Source organism: Astyanax mexicanus, chromosome 21 (genome assembly GCF_023375975.1).
Source record: "Astyanax mexicanus isolate ESR-SI-001 chromosome 21, AstMex3_surface, whole genome shotgun sequence".
Lineage (NCBI taxonomy): Eukaryota > Metazoa > Chordata > Actinopteri > Characiformes > Acestrorhamphidae > Astyanax > Astyanax mexicanus.
The window spans coordinates 35,308,394-35,325,975 of record NC_064428.1 but is presented as its reverse complement, the minus strand read 5'-3'; the positions used below and the strand labels follow the sequence as shown (position 1 = coordinate 35,325,975).

Here is a 17,582-nt window from a genome sequence, read left to right as displayed (position 1 = left end):
TGAATATAGCTTATATTTCAGTAATAGAATTATGATCAGCAAAATATTTAGTAACTGATATTATTTGGTCAAGGTAAAAAACCAACCACATCATTAAGCACAGGCTCTGTAACAGCAATACAATTACGTGTGGAAAACATTAAAACATTTTTGCAAATGGTAATTGTTCCAATGTATTGTTTGGAAATGGTGTATGTTTTAATGTAATTGTCAGAAATGTTAATTGTTCTAATGTATTTTTCCAAAATATTTGAAAATGTTAATGCTTTTAAATGTAATTTTTGGAAATGATAATGTTTTTAAATGTATTTTTTGGAAATGGTCATCTTTGGTAATGGTATTATTTTGTTTTTAAATGTAATTTTGGGGAAATTAATGTTTTTAAGTGTAATTTTTGAATGTAGTAATGTAATTGTTGTAATGTATTTGTCAGAAATGATAATTGTTCTAATGTAATTGTCTGAAATGGTCATTTTTGGACACGGTAATGTTTTAAAATGTTATTTTTGGAAATTGTAGTTTTTGGTAATGGTATTTTTTTAAATGTAATTTTTGAAAATGATAATGTTTAAATATAATTTTTTGGAAATAGTAATAATACTGAAAAAAAAATACTGTGTGTGTCACGGTCTCGCTCTGTTCCCCTGTGTTTCTCCTGCAATTTTCCATCACGTGTGTCTAATTTGTAGCTCCGCCCCTCGTTACCTGTCTCCCCAGGTGTTCATTGTTTCTTGTTTAGTATATATAGTACCTGTTAATCTACGTTTGCTGTCGGTCTTTGCACCTTCCTCTGTCGTTTGTCTCGCCACGTTAACTATAGTTTGTTCACGGTTTCGTTACGCTCTATGTATTTCTTGTATATTTCTAGTCACGTTAATTTCCTGTTTGTTTCTTTGTTTATTTTGTATATATTTACGTATTTATCCTCTGTATATATTCCCTAACCTTGTTTTGTTCTATTCTGTTTTGCTTAGCTCAGTGTTGGTTTTCCCTGTTTGTTTATGTAGCTATTTATATTCGTTATTCCCCTGTTTTGTTTATTTGTTTACTTATTATTCATTAAAGTCTGTCTTACCCGCTTTTACGTCCGCCTCCCGTCTGGTTCCCGCGTTACAGAGTGACTGATTCCAAATGAATCACATGTGATAAAACTTTAAATTTAACAGCCCTAATAAAAACATCACTCAAAATAATAAGTGAAATCCTGGATCTATATAAAGTGTGTATAAACTGTAGTATAGTAATGTAGGTGATATTAATGATTATAATAATGATGTTTTTGTGATGGAATGTGATGAGTCTATTTGTAGAAAGTCACGCCTTAAACCTGTGTGACTCTTTCCTATTGTTGCCCCTCCCTGCTTTATGCCCCCCTCCCCCACATCCCTCCCTCCCTCCCTCCCTCTCTCTCTCTCTGTATGGAAACACCTCTCTCTCTCTCTCTTCCTGAGCTGCAGTATCTCAGTGACACAACAATAACTCAGATCTTCTCAGATATCTCCAGACCCAGCAGGTACGTCCCTTACCCACGTGTGTGTGTGTGAGAGTGAGAGGTGTGTGTGTGTTTATTTCATATATGTGTGTAAGTTATATTTGCTCTTAATTCTTTAAAAAGTTAATATAAAGGTTATTTATCACTGTAGTTGTTCTTTAAATTGGTGTTTTTAAAGTTTAAAAGTTAAGTATAGAATCTTTAAATTGGCAAAGGAAACACTAATAATCTAAATTTTCACTTTTTTAAACCTTCAAAAGGTTTCTACACAAAACACTGCAGTACTTAAGGTTCTACTGTGGGCTTTTAAGCTTTTTAAAAAGAAAGATATGGTTGTTCTGCTGTGTAAAAGTCCATTAAAATGTAAATATTAAGATTAAAATGTAATATTAACACTTAAAAGCTACTACTGTTACTAAATATACTTCAACAAAAAGCAAAAACAGCAAGAGAATCAAACAATAATGTAAAGAACTGACTGATCTACAATAATATATCAAAAAACATAGAATATAACATAAGTATACATAGAAGTTTTAAATTAAACTACACAGTTAAAAGTATAGGCCATAGAAAAAATTGCAATTGGTTAAAAGAAGCCTTTAAAAATACAAATGTTCTTTAAATTGGTGTAGAAAGTGAATATAGTGAGGGAAAAGCATTAATATTGGTTAATAATCAGTAAATACACTTTTGTAATCTCTAAAAATTCAATATAAAAGTTACTTACCACTGTAAAATGTTATAAATTCTTCAGTGAGGTAGAATTAAAGACTTTTTAGAAGTGAAAAACCTTAAAAATGAATTCATAATGGGAACCTGTGTAGAATGTTCTGTACATATAGCACACATGAAACACATAATACAGTAAATTCTGTTAAAAGGATTATTTTTGTAAATAAAGATTATTTTATGGAATATAAATTTTTGTAGGTCTTAAGAAGTCATTCTAAAGTGTACACGGTATACTGTGTAAATAATTCTGTATTAGTTGACCAATAGAAGTGCTGTAAAATTACTCTTGTTTTACATTGACTTCCACTCATAGCTTTCATGTATGTTTTGCCCTCTCTTGTAAAGCCACTGTATTGTAAAAATACATGTTTTTAATATAAAAGTAACTATATGGACACATATTACATTTAATACTGCAGTTTAAAGAACCTTTCCATTGGTATAAAAAAAGCCTTTGTATTGATTTTTAATGCTTTATACAATTTTAATCTGTACAAATTAAGGTGGAATAAAAAGTTAATCTTAAACCTAACCTTAAGCCCAACCATAACCATTAACCTACTCTAAAACCTATCCCTAACACAAACCTCAACTATTTAACAACCCTAAAACCCTAACCTAAACCTTAAACTTTAATCTGTCCCTAAACCAAACCTAAACCGTAATTTTATCGCTAAACCAAATCTTAACCATGAACCTACTCTAAAACCTAAATCTAAACCTACACATTAGCCTTAAACCTAACCCTAATCTCAAACTTAGCCATGAATTAACTCTAAAATCTTAACCTTTACCTCAAGCTTAATCCTTACCCTAAGCCTAACCTTAATAATGAATTAACCCTAAAACCTAAACCCTAAACCAAACCCTCTAAATCTAAATCTTAATCTTAAACTTATTTCTAACCCTAAACCCAACCTAACCATGTATCAACCCTAAAAACTAAATCTAAACGTTAATCTTAAACGTAATTTTAACTCTAAGCCCATTCTTAACCACGAATCAATCCTAAAACCTAAACCCAAACCCTAAGCTTAACTCTCTCTAAAACCTAAATCAAACCTTAACCTTAATTCTGTCTCTAACCCAATCCTCAACCATGAATTAGTCCTAAAACCTTAAACTTAATTCTAACCCTAAGCATTTCCTTAACCATGAATCAACCCTAAAACCTAAACTCAAACTTTATCCTTAAACCTAATCCTAACCCAAAGTCTAAGCATGAATTAATCCTAAAACCTAAACTCAAACTTTATCCTTAAACCTAATCCTAACCCAAAGCCCAACCTTAAACCTTAACCATGAATCAACCCTGAAACCTAAACCTAACTTTAACATAAACCCTAAACTTGACCCTAAAACCAATCCTAACCTGAAAAAAGTTCAGGTAAGAGTGTGAGAATATGGTTACATTTAGTAGAGAATCATTTACTGTCACATTACAGTGCAGCAGCTTTTAATATACATGCAGTTAAATGTCATTTGAGCATCTATAATAACCTTTCAAATACGTACCCCAATATTTATTACCTTTCAGTTGATATATATATATATATATATATATACTTAACTTAACTTAACTTATGCTACACTTTTGGGTAACAAGTTAAAATAAGGCTCCTTTATAAAGGGTTTATAAAGAGTTTATAAAGAAGTTTTAATAATGCTTCTAAATTAACATTAACATTAATAAGCATTTATTTAACACATAAATAGAAAGAACAACAGTGACAATTACTTTTTTTTTTACATATTTAATAAAAAGCCAGTTTTATATGTCATTAAATATGTTATTATGGTTAAATGAATAAAGTAATTAACAGAAAGTAAAAGATAAAGTAAGATACGCAGTATAAATTAATGTGGAATCACTATTAGTTACAGGACAGGCCACTGTTACCGTCACCTTTCTATTTATGGGTTGTAACTCCTTATTAATGGTTTATAACATATAAAAAAGACGCAGAGCTTTCAGACCTCAAATAATGCAAAGAAAACAAGTTCATATTCATAAAGTTTTAAGAGTTCAGAAATCAATATTTGGTGGAATAACCCTGGTTTTTAATCACAGTTTTCATGCATCTTGGCATCATGTTATCTTCCTCCACCAGTCTTCCACACTGCTTTTGGATAACTTTATGCTAATCACTCCTGGTGCAAAAATTCAAGCAGTTCAGTTTGGTGTTTTGATGGTTTGTGATCATCCATCTTCCTCTTAATTATATTCCAGAGGTTTTTAATTTGGTCAAATTAAAGAAATTTATTATTTTTAAGTGCTCTCTTAGTTTTATCCAGAGCTGTATATTATAGAGAACTGAATGGGTTAAAGTTTTAGAACAGGCCTGTTGACATTTAGTTCACTCTACCGACAACCTGTTCTTATATAAACAAACAGACTAGTGTTTCTCTGTGTGTGTGTGTGTGTGTGTGTGTGTATCTGTGTGTGTGTGAAAAAATCCCATCAGACCCGCTGGTCAGGACGGTAGAGACACAGCTATTTACACACTGCACTCGCGTGACTGTGACGCGCGAGCGCCAGAGGCTGAGAGAGTTACAGTGTGAACGGGGTTTTAGAGGCTAATTTTGGGTAGTGTACCTCCTGGTGAAAGACCCTTGGCTTTTACAAAGAGACCATGCTGTTCTACAGGAGTATGAAAGACATTTTCACAAGCACTAGTTGTGAGAGGCCCTATGGAGGCACACGTCTGCATTTCCTCAAACGTCGCATTCCCATTTCCCAACTCATTCCTTTGTGAAAGCTTCATTAGCAGTGTTCCTTTTTTCACTATATAATTACTTACTCGTGAAAGGCATCGAAGTTTGGCTGTGTCCCAAAAACCATGTCTGTTTAAAACCATGTAAAATTCGTATTCACATCTATTTATCTGTTTTATTCTTTGATTTATATTTCATTCATATTTTAGTTTGTTTTATTATATATATTGACGTATCTGGTTGATACGTCGAAAGCGGGAATTGAAGAGTAACTGTTTATTATACTTTGGGTGTATTGACAAATATCTTTCAGTTATGATTACTTATCTTAGTATCTATAATTACATAATCATTGTGTGAAACCTTGTATTCAATATGCATAACCAATACTCACATTATATTTGATCATTTTTACTCACAGTGTATTTTACACGCAATTATATAGAAGATTAACCAATAATCACAGTATATTCTTTACATATATAGTAAAACATTGTTTGATCAGGCATGTGACTAACACAGACTCTATTATATGACAAATTAACCCACATGATACATTTACTAACACATAGGATTTATTATATGGCGGACTAACCACGCGTTACCAACACATTAACATATAACATATGAAATCTATTGTGTGACTATTGCGTAGCTCATGCTTGAAGCATTTCCTTCACTGCATGACCCTTACTAACGGTCATCAACTCGACTGGTACACTCGGTACGAGACTACATTTCTACAGAGGAGGCTTTTAGATCAAAGCGGCCTTCTGTGTGTGGGGGAACCTGCAGCGGCTTCAAAGAGGGGGGTGACGCACACTCACACAGATAGTGCCACGATGTTCCATTCTGGAAGAACACAGTCAAGGCCAAACACTAGTGGTCCGGTCAGACCTGTGAAACTTGAGTACTAACACATGAAATTACGCATGCTAACATGAGATGATTTTAGCAACGCCTCATCAGCAGGCTTTACGTCATTTGGGGTATAAACATGGAGTCAGATCAGAGGGGGGTCAGAACTTATGCTGGGACGGCTGTTAGACGGTCTTTCATGTGTGGGTTCTCCTGAATATTCAGTACTTTGTAATAAATACCTGGTTTGCTTTCAACTTCACTCCACCTGTCTGACTCTCTCTATCAAACGAACACGTAGGGGAGTTGTACCCCGGTCGAGAGGTGGGTGTTGACCCACCTTTCATTTTCTTTTCTACAACAATATACAAAAAAATATTGCTCTTGGACTATAAAATTACAATTTCGTTCTACCTCATGTTCCACATGTAATGCGAATGATAAAGACAAAGTCTCCTCAAATCTTTCAATTTTTGAATCCTTGCCCTATAGCGCTGTGTGTTGTTGCCTTCACCGGAGAAAACAAGGGAGTGATTTGGGACGGGTAATATATGGCTAATATATGAAGTGCACTTAGTGAGAAGTGGATGAACTAAAAGTAAAAAAGAAAAAGTAATTGCATACAGATTTCTTGTGTTTTTGAATTTTCCATACTTTAAAATGTTCAGATTATTAAACAAACTTTAATATCAAACAAATATAACCTCACTAAATATAAAAAGCAGTTTTAAATGATGATTTAAAACTTTGAATGATGATTATTTTTGAGGAAAAAATATCCTAAACAATCTACCTCTGTGTGAAAAAGTGTTAGCCCTCCATAAATTAACTGTGATTTTTGAAAAAATGAGTTTAATTTCACTGCTAACAACAACCAGACCAGATTACTGCCAGATCTGTAGAATCAAGAAATCTATGGCGTCACATCAATGTCGAAAGTCAGGGGCGCAAAAATAACAGGTGAAAAAAAAATTAACCAGCGTGTTTTAATATGTTGCGTATGTAGATTAACTTCTCGTGAGCGCAAATGTGAAGAAAATGTTGCTCTCGAGCTTCATTTTTTTTCTCTCGGGTGCTTTTTTTTCCCTCGCACGCTTTGTGCTCGAATGAGTTTTTTGCTCTCGAGTTTTGAAAGGGGTGGTTTTGACAGTTTGGGGGCGGGGCCAGGGTCACCTCCCTCAGTGAATGCTATTGGCTGATATCTCCAGGGTTTGTGAAGGACCGCCTACCTCCACGAGCTGGAGGAGGGTGGAGGAAAAAGGACAGAGGGAGAGTTAGCTAACTGGCTATGCTAACATCCAAACAGCCCGCTCTCCAGCGCTGTTAGCCCGGGTTTAGTGCTTATAGCGACCGGTACTACAGGCACTAAACCCGGGCTAACAGCGCTGGAGAGCGGGTTGTTTGGATGTTAGCATAGCCAGTTAGCTAACTCTCCCTCTGTCCTTTTTCCTCCACCCTCCTCCAGCTCGTGGAGGTAGGTGGTCCAGCACAAACCCTGGAGATATCAGCCAATAGATATCAGCGACCCCAGCCCCGCCTCCAAACTGTCAAAACCACCCCTTTCAAAACTCGAGCACAAAAAACTCAGTCAAGCTGCTGCAGGTAAATCAAAGAAAGAGGAGAAAAATGAAGCTCGAGAGCAACATTTTCTTCACATTTGTGCTCACAAGAAGTTCATTTACAGACGCAAAATGTTAAAACACGCTGGTTAATTTGTTTCACCTGGTATTTTTGCACCCATGACTTTTGACATTGATGTGACGGCATAGAAATCACTTAAATAGAACCCGTCTGACAACATGAAGCAGATAAAAGATCTCAAAAAGCAACATATTATGAAGAAATTTTAACATTTTGTCTTTCTGCAGTTGTTGGAACCTTAAAATGCAGACGAAGGAGCTCCCCCCGCCGTACCCTGGTGGTCCCCTTCAGATGCCGGGGTACGCTCCACAGACAGGTATACTATATCAGATTCATTTAATCTTATCTATACTACATACTAAATACATTATATACTAAATACACTACATACTAAATACATTATATACTAAATACACTACATACTAAATACGCTACATTCTAAATACACTAAATACTAAATACAGTACATTCTAAATACACTGACATGGCTAGAGTCATGGGACTTTTTGTTTCTGTGTCCCATGACTTTTGGTATGCCCCATGGAAGCTATGGAATGCTGCACTGAGCTGGGAGGTATTGTGTGCCTGGTCTCGGTCCAATTCTAGCCAGACACCGCCGGTTATTACCACAATCATTACCACATTTCTATTTCAAATATTTCCCCATTACTCTCCCAATTTAGCTAGGCCAATTATCCCACCCATCACTGGTATCCCCACTTATTTCCCCTATCACTAGTGATGCCACAACACGCCTCCTCCGACACATGTGAAGTCAGACTCCGCCTCTTTTTTGGAGGAAAGCGCAGCACTCGGTTCTGATTCAGCTCAGAGATGCAGCCTTGTGCTGATCCACATCACCCTAGGAGTGATGAGAGTAAAGAGCGCCATCTGCTGTACCCACCCAGAGAGAGCAAGGACAATTGTGCTCTCTTGGGGCTCCAGCAGCTGATGGCAAGCTGCATGACTGGGATTCTAACCAGAGATCTCTCTCGATCAAAGCGAATGGCAGCACTTTAGACTGTTGGACCACTTGGAGCCCCATTTGTTAATTAACTTTGTTAATTAATGTAGTAATTACATTGCCTTATAGACATAGATATGTGGCGGAAAATATTTATACATTTTTATTGAAGGATAATATTAAGACCCGTTCCCCAATTTGACTTGATTTGACTGTAATCCGTGAAGCAAAATTTTAGAGCCCTGTGATTTTGTGTTTCCCACCCCTATTCACCCGATAACACCTCGCAGCTTATACTGGTGGACTTCCCAAGCCATCCTCCCCTGAGGTATCACTTTCCAATGAATATACACACAGCTGTCCCAGGACTTTTAATCATTTTCCTCTCTTTCTTTTTATGTTTTATTGTGATATCATCAGTGGTCCAGCCTGACATGACAGTCATTCAGAACGCCCCTACTGCTGTGATGGTCGGACCAGCGCAGCCCGTCATGTACCAGCATGCGGTCCAGCCATCCGTAACCGTCATCCAGCCCGCGGTTCAGCCGGGAGTCACAGTCGTAACTCCTGTGGGTGAGTGATGTCCAAAAGTCCAAAAATCTGTTGACCCCCCTGAATCGAGAAGGAATAAATCCCTAATATTAGTAAAAATTTAGCACTTATGTTCATTTATGACCAATTCATTCACAAAGACTCCCCCTATCACTAGTGATGCCCCAACACCAGAAGGGTGAAGACTAGCACATGCCTCCTCCGATACATGTAGATACAAGTCAGACGCCACCTCTTTTTTTAATGTAGTTTTACAGTGCGCTCGGAGGAAAGCGCAGCGACTCGGTTCTGATACATCAGCTCACAGACGCAGCCTTGTGCTGATCCACATCACCCTAGGAGTGATAAGTGGAAAGAGCACCATCTACTGTACCCACCCAGAGAGAGCAAGACCAATTGTGCTCTCTCAGGGCTCCGGCTGCTGATGATGGCAAGCTGCATGACCGGGATTCGAACCAGCAATCTTCCGATTATAGTGGCAGTGCTTTAGACCATTGGACCATTTCTTTATTTAACGTATTTCCAATGCTGTAGATTAATTATAAAGACATGAAAACTATTAAGGAACACATATAGAATTATGAAGAAAACGATAAAAGAAAGTGTTATTCCGTCACATTAATCCTCTGATCTAAACCTGATGAACTGTGATGGTGATTTGAGGTGATTTAATTGGGATGAGCTGGAGCTTCACAGCATGAAAGAAAAAGCAGCAACTATTGTTCAGCACCTCCAGGAACTCCTTCCTTCAAGATGCTGAGAAAACTATTCCAGTTGATTCTCCCTCATGAAGACACTGAGATTAAAATCTCACCAAGAGTGAGCAGATCTGTCCTCAAAGATACATGTGATACTTAGAAGAATCTGAAGAACGCTTTTTTTTACTAAATAATACTGCACGTGTTCCTTTACAGCTTTGATATAGTCTTTAATATTGAATTAACAATGTAGAAAAATCATGAAAATTAAGAAAACATATTGAATACATTGAAAACACATTCAATACCAGGGGGGTAATAAACAGGGGGGTATATATACAAGGCAGTCCAGGTGTGAGCAATCAGAAGCTTGGCGAGCTTGAACGCCATAGCGTCATGTGACTAGGGAAGTCCAGTGAGTGAGCATGATGGGAAATGGAGTCCTTATTGTGAGCAGGCAGACTGACACCACGCCTGGCGTTAGAGTGAATTTTGACTTGCATATACATGTAAATCTCTGTCTGAGAACCTTTTTTTCCCAAAGCAAACACATGTAAAAGGTTTACATGTACATTTGTTTGCCCTCTCTGACCTCTGAATGCTGAAAACATAAAGCTGCACCTGTAACATGTTCTGAATACAATTCTCGATCAATAAATGGGTCCAGTGATGAGTTAACTGGATCTGACTCAATGACAATTTTCTCTAGAAAATATCTATTCCGGCGCCGACGCGAGTGGCTGCCTGTTCCAGTAGCTCCGTCTCCTTTGTGTGTTTTTTCGAGTTTTTTACGTTTATTTATCGTCTCTGTGCTACTACACACGTCTAGTGTGCATCTTATTTATATCCTAAGGATATTTTTAGTGTAAACATGCGGGGCAGCGAGGAATATCGTGTTTATTCCCGTGAAGAACTGCTGGCCCTTCGACCCGCGGGACGTGGGGGCATTGTCCACACAATACCGGGGGAACTAAGGAGGAATTACCGAGGCTGTAGGACCGGAGCTAACCTAAAGGCTAAGCTAAAGGCTAAGAGTACAGAGAAGCGCTGGAGGTACAAACCCTCAGTTCCGTCGGTGGTTATGGGGAATGTCAACTCACTGACCAACAAAACCGACGAGCTAGCGTGTCTGGTGAAGAATCAGAAGCTCTACAGGGAGTGTAGCGTGCTGTGTTTCACCGAGACCTGGCTCACCCCCGACACGCCGGATGCTAACGTGGAGCTACCTGGCTTCTCTACAGTGAGGGCGGATCGGGACCCGGTGCTTTGCGGGAAGCGGAAAGGTGGGGGAATCGCGCTTTTCATTAACAACAGATGGTGCAACCCTGGACATGTAAACGTGAAGGAGGTGATCTGCTGTCGGGATATTGAACTGTTAGCGGTGAGTCTCCGACCTTATTACATGCCGCGGGAGCTCTCTCATGCGATCCTCGTCTGTGTTTACATTCAGCCGAGAGCGGACGTACAGGCGGCGTGTGACGTCATCCACTCCACCGTCGCAGTGCTGCAGACACAGCACCCTGACGCCTTCTATGTGATTACTGGTGATTTTAATCACGTAACGCTGGACTCTACACTGCCTGCCTTTTTCCAGTTTGTGGACTGTCCCACCAGGAAGAACAGAACCATAGACTTGCTGTATGCTAATGTGAGGGATGCATACAGGGCTATTCCACTACCACCGCTGGGGAGATCAGATCACAACCTGGTCTTCCTACAGCCTCAGTACAAACCACTGGTACTGAGGCAGCCCACTACCACACGCTCATTCAGAGTCTGGTCTCCTGAAGCAGAGGAAGCCCTAAGGGACTGCTATGACACCACTGACTGGAGCGTGCTGCTGCACCCACATGGCGAGGACATTGAGGGGGTGACTCACTGTGTTACAGACTACTTGAATTTCTGTATGGATGTTGCTGTTCCCACAAAGACTGTACGCTGCTTTCCAAACAACAAACCTTGGATTACCAGCACCGTCAAGGACCTCCTCAACCAAAAGAAGAGGGCGTTCAAAGATGGAAACCTGGTAGAGCTGAAGTGCGTACAGGGGCAACTCAAGGTACGTCTTAAAGAGGCCAAGGAGTCTTACAGGAAAAAGGTGGAAAGAAAGCTGCAAGATAACAACACGAAGGAAGTCTGGGGTGCGATGAAAACCATCACTGGGTGCAAGAACAACAGCGGCAACCCAGCAGATGGGGGTGTGGACAGAGCAAACCAGTTTACAACTTTTACAACAGGTTTGACTGTCCTGCTCCTGCTGCCCCCTCCTTCTACCCCCCTGCAGCTTTACCATCATCTCCATCTCCACCGCCACCACCATCATCATCATCTCCATCTCCACCATCTTCATCATCATCATCACCACCATTACCCTCACCTCCATCTTCACCACCACCACCACCACCCTCATCACCTCCATCATCATCTTCATCACCCTCACCTCCACCATCTTCATCACCACCATCACCCTCACCCCAACCATCTTCTTCATCATCATCATCACCACCATCACCCTCACCCCCACCATCTTCTTCATCATCATCGTCACCACCATCAACACTATCAGCTAGCAGACAAATCAGCTCCTCCAGTCCACCAACCTTTACTGCAGACCAAGTCAGGAGACAGCTGAGGAGACTTCACCCCAGGAAGGCAGCTGGCCCGGACAGAGTGTGCCCCAGAATGCTCAAGGCTTGTGCTGTTCAACTGGGTGAGCCCCTCCAACATGTGTTTAACCTGAGTCTGCGTCTAGGGAGAGTTCCTGTCACGTGGAAGACAACCTGCCTCGTTCCAGTTCCTAAGAAGGCACACCCGAAGGAGCTGAATGACTACAGGCCGGTTGCTTTGACATCTCACGTGATGAAGACCATGGAGCGACTGCTGCTGGACCACCTCAGACCTCAGGTCCACCATGCTGAGTTCCTGCAGTTTGCGTACCGTGAAAAGGTGGGAGTGGAAGATGCCATCCTCTATCTTCTGCACAGAGCTCACTCTCATCTGGACAAGGGGGGAGGTGCTGTGAGGGTCATGTTCTTCGACTTCTCCAGTGCCTTCAACACCATACAGCCCCTACTGCTGAGAGACAAGCTGATGAAGATGGAGGTGGACATGCACCTGGTCACCTGGATCACTGACTACCTTACTGGGAGACCACAACATGTCAGGATCAGGGACTGCTCCTCTGACACAGTGATCAGCAGCACAGGAGCACCACAGGGGACTGTTCTCTCTCCAGTCCTGTTCACACTGTACACATCAGACTTCAAATACCACTCGGAGTCATGCCACATGCAGAAGTTCTCTGACGACACTGCAATCGTGGGATGTGTACGTAATGGTGATGAGAGGGAGTACAGAACCCTGGTTGAGGATTTTGTGGTGTGGTGCAAAACGAACCATCTACAGCTGAACATCTCCAAAATCAAGGAGATGTGCATAGACTTCAGAAGGTCCAGGCCCTCTGCTCAGCAGTCAATCTCCATCGAGGGGGTCAATGTGGAAGTGGTCAAGTCCTACAGATACCTTGGTGTGCACCTGGACGATAGGCTGGACTGGTCAGTGAACACTGACTCCCTCTACAGGAAGGCCAAGAGCAGACTGTACTTCCTCAGAAGGCTTGGGTCCTTTAACATCTGCCAGAAACTCCTGCTGATGTTCTACCAGTCTGTGGTAGCCAGCGTCCTCTTTTATGCTGTAGTGTGTTGGGGAGGCAGCATCAGCAAGAGGGACGCTGGACGACTGAACAGGCTGGTGAGGAAAGCTGGTTCTGTGTTGGGACTAGAGCTGGAGTCCTTAACACCACTGGCAGAGAGGAGAGCCCTCAGCAAGCTGCTGAACATCATGGACAATGTTCACCACCCTCTGCACAGCACCATCACCAGGCAGAGGAGCTCATTCAGCGGCAGACTGCTGTCCCAGTCCTGCTCCACAGACAGACTTCGAAAGTCTTTTGTCCCTCAGGCCATAAGACTTTTCAACTCATCTCAGCACAGCAAACTGAAGACTCTGTGACACCTTTTCTTTCCAGCAATTCTGGCCACACCATGGACACACCCTCAGCTATGGTCACACTATCTTGCTGATGCCCATAACACTATTTTTATAGTTCTACCCTATTTTGCACTAGTAGTTCATTCACTAGTTCATTCATCTACTGTTTACGTATCATTTGCACTGCTAAATTTAAATTATTATATAACTGTGTTTGCACTTTCTGTATGGCGGACATCAGTTATCCTTATCCTTACTTTATGCACATCAACTGGTGTTCGCTGTCTATTGTGTTCAACTGCACTACCTCCATTTTACATCACACACACACACTAAAGACTGTACTTTTATAATTTCATTTTATTTTTTATTTTGTTGTATTTATATGTATCATTTATATATTTTTTATCTTTTTGTAACTTTGTGTACTATACGCACCTGCTGCTGGATGTCAAGAATTTCCCCTCGGGGATCAATAAAGTATCTATCTATCTATCTATCTATCTATCTATCTATCTATCTATCTATCTATCTATCTATCTATCTATCTATCTATCTATCTATCTATCTATCTATCTATCTATCTATCTATCTATCTATCTATCTATCTATCTATCTAGATAAAAGGAACCAACTCAGCCTCTACTGTCTCTTCAGATTCTATCTATTCACATTTCATTTTGTTTGTTATGATACCGTTATGATACAGTCACTCAAAAAGGGATAAAAAGTAAAAAAAAAAGTGTGTGTGTGTGTGTGTCATTGCAGTGGTTCAGCCTAGTTTGGGAGATTTACCTGGACAGGTGAGGTGTGGTTTCTGCCAGCATAATGTCATCACAGTGACCCGCTACTTTAACGGCGCTCTCACCTGGTGCGTCTTTGGAGGCCTTTGTATCTTTGGGTAAGATAACTCACACACACATCTTTATATTATCTATCTATCTATCTATCTATCTATCTATCTATCTATCTATCTATCTATCTATCTATCTATCTATCTATCTATCTATCTATCTATCTATCTATCTATCTATCTTATATTATATATACAGGAACATGGGTGATCACAAGCCATCAAACCAAACTGAACTGCTTACATTTTTGCACGAGGAGTGATTAGCATAAAGTTATCAAAAAGCAGTGTGTAAGACTGGTGGAGGAGAACATGATGCCAAGATGCATGAAAAAAAAAACTGTGATTAAAAACCAGGATTATTCCACCAAATATTGAGTTTTCTTTGCATTATTTGAGATTATCTGAAAGCTCTGCATCTTTTTTTGTTATATTTCAGCCATTTCTCATTTTCTGTAAATAAATGCTCTAAATGATTAAAATATTATTATTTGGAATTTGGGAGAAATGTTGTCCGTAGTTTATAGACTAAAACAACAATGTTCATTTTACTTAAACATAAACCTATAAATAGCAAAATCAGAGAAACTGATTCAGAAACTGATGTGATATCTTAATTTATTCCAGAACTGTACATATATATATATAAAAGCAAGTATCTCCATTTTTGTCGATTTTTAGTTTACTACATAATTTTAACAGACAACAGACAAGTGTCCCTTACACTGTGCCAAAAGTTCTTGATGAACAGACCAATAGAAACTCTTCAAAATGACTCGGAATAAACTTTCTTTTACATTTACTTACATCGAAAGTTAGGAAGGTTTTTTCTCTCTCCTGTAAATTTGCTGTTTTGAGGATATTGAAGATTTGTTTTTCATTGGACAGCGACAATATACAAAGTTTTGGGACTCCCCTATTGTTTAGATGTCCAGCAGCAGTGCTTAGCCCTTAATCATGTTAAGCTAAAGAGCTAAAGCTGCTGTTTCCATGTGGGTCAGCCAGACGTCTTCCTGTAGCAGTTTTTTTTTCTCCAGTTTCTGAGAGTCTTTATTTGAAGGTGTAGAAACAGTACTCACCACTCCCTGACTTCATCTGTAATTTCTCTAAAGAAAATAATGTGTTATTATGATAAAAGTATGAATGTGTAATAGGTGTATAAAGAAGGAGGTGGTCATAATGTTATGATTGACGGAGTGTTTCCTGTATTGTGTCTCTGCAGGATCTGGCCGTTCTGTCTGATCCCGTTCTGTTGTGACGCCTGTAAGGACGTGGAGCACACCTGTCCAAACTGCCGTAACATCATCTCCGTATACAAACGCATGTGATCCAGCCCTGCCCTGTCATTACTGTACACACACACACACACACACACACACACACACTGTATATACAGTACATACACTGTACTCTGCACTCTGAAGATAATAATATATTAATAAAAGTAAAATCAGTTCATTTAAAATCTATAGCTGCCTGAAGTAATGCTACATATGTGCAATATATAATTATATATATATATATATATATATATATATATATATATATATATATATATATATATATATATATATATATATATATATATATATATCCAGCCTGGAGTTTTTAATATTGTGTCAAAACTTAAAGATGAATGCACCAATAAAATATTATAGAAATGCTCTGGAAAAAAAGAAGAGAGTAATTCAGTTTCTGAATCAGTTTCTCTGATTTTGCTATTTATAGGTTTATGTTTGAGTAAAATGAACATTGTTGTTTTATTCTATAAACTACAGACAACATTTCTCCCAAATTCCAAATAAATATTTTAGTCATTTAGAGCATTTATTTGCTAAATATTTTTAGCTTTCACATCATTTTACCTTGACTTCTACCTTATTACCTGTAAACTCTTGTTGTTTTGTATAACATCAATATACATATTACATATGTGTATTATATTATATATTTTAATTTTCATCCATATTAGAGCCTTATAATAGAGTACATAAACATTTAAATATGATACCTTTTATTATATCATCGCTGGGACCAATATATTTGCTACAAAATCACTTTTTGTAAGATTTGTATGTACATACAACTTGTTATTAATTATTAATTAATAAGTTAAGTCATTAAGTCATTCTTAATATACTTACTCATTAAATCTCCTAATATGTATTTAATCTCTTTTTAAATGTTTAAAGAGCTTATATATACAGTAAATATTGCATTTTCTATTGTATTTTATTTTTCTTAATGTGACGTGTCTGATGTCTGTGTTTGCTCATGAACCAAAAATCGAAATATATATTTTTAAAAATACAGTTTTGAAGTTTTTTGATCTCTTTTTATTGTTCAGTGTTAAACAAGCTGTTGAGGTTAATGAGCCTTTAAAACATGTATATGTGTTCTAGCTAATTCCAAAGTGAGGCTAACTGACTAGCTGCATTTTATCAAGCACAAAACCAGCAAGCTGATTATCCTTAAACCGGCACCACTGGCGTTAAGAGATTTCTCATTTACACAGTGGTCAATAGCGTGTCTCCACATTAATAAAACAGCTGAGCTGAGCGAAATGTTTCGGGGCTACTGGACAATCATTCGGGGCTAAAGCCCAGAAAGCCCAGGCCAGGCGACACCCCTGATGTTCTGAGAATTAAATACAAGAGGGACCATCCAGCCTGTTATCAGTGAGCAGATCAAAATCCTGCATTTTAGTATGTAGAGGTTTTTGAACCTTACAAAAGAGTAGTCAAAAATACAAAGACACTTGCCAGTAGCAAAAGGGCAATAAACAACAAAAACACAAAGTAGATTCAATACCAGGCAAATAGGAAGAGAAACAGGTAGGTATTTATACTAACAGGGCCAGGTGTGTGTAATTAGAAACTAGGCGAGTTAGAGCGTTGTAGCGTCACGTGATCAAGAAAAGTCCGGAAGGTCTGTTGTAGGTGCATGCTGGGAGTTGTAATTATAATAAAAAAATGTTTTACAAGTATTAAAGTAAGTCTACAACTGTCAAAATATATACATTTCCCAAACTTTTTAACATTTTAAAGTCAATACTTTAGTGAATACAAATCAGACAGTTTATGT

At 38.6% G+C, this 17,582-nt stretch overlaps 1 protein-coding gene across 1 annotated transcript; it reads left to right on the top strand.

Moving 5' to 3' along the window:
* The first annotated feature begins 1,431 nt into the window (after positions 1-1,431).
* Positions 1,432-16,808, top strand: LOC111193505 (lipopolysaccharide-induced tumor necrosis factor-alpha factor homolog). The gene is made up of 5 exons (XM_022674505.2): positions 1,432-1,513; positions 7,669-7,757; positions 8,826-8,978; positions 14,414-14,546; positions 15,721-16,808. Exons 2-5 carry the CDS (start codon positions 7,685-7,687, stop codon positions 15,824-15,826), a joined length of 465 nt encoding a protein of 154 aa, XP_022530226.2. The 5' UTR covers positions 1,432-1,513; positions 7,669-7,684; the 3' UTR covers positions 15,827-16,808.
* The last annotated feature ends 774 nt before the right edge of the window (positions 16,809-17,582 follow it).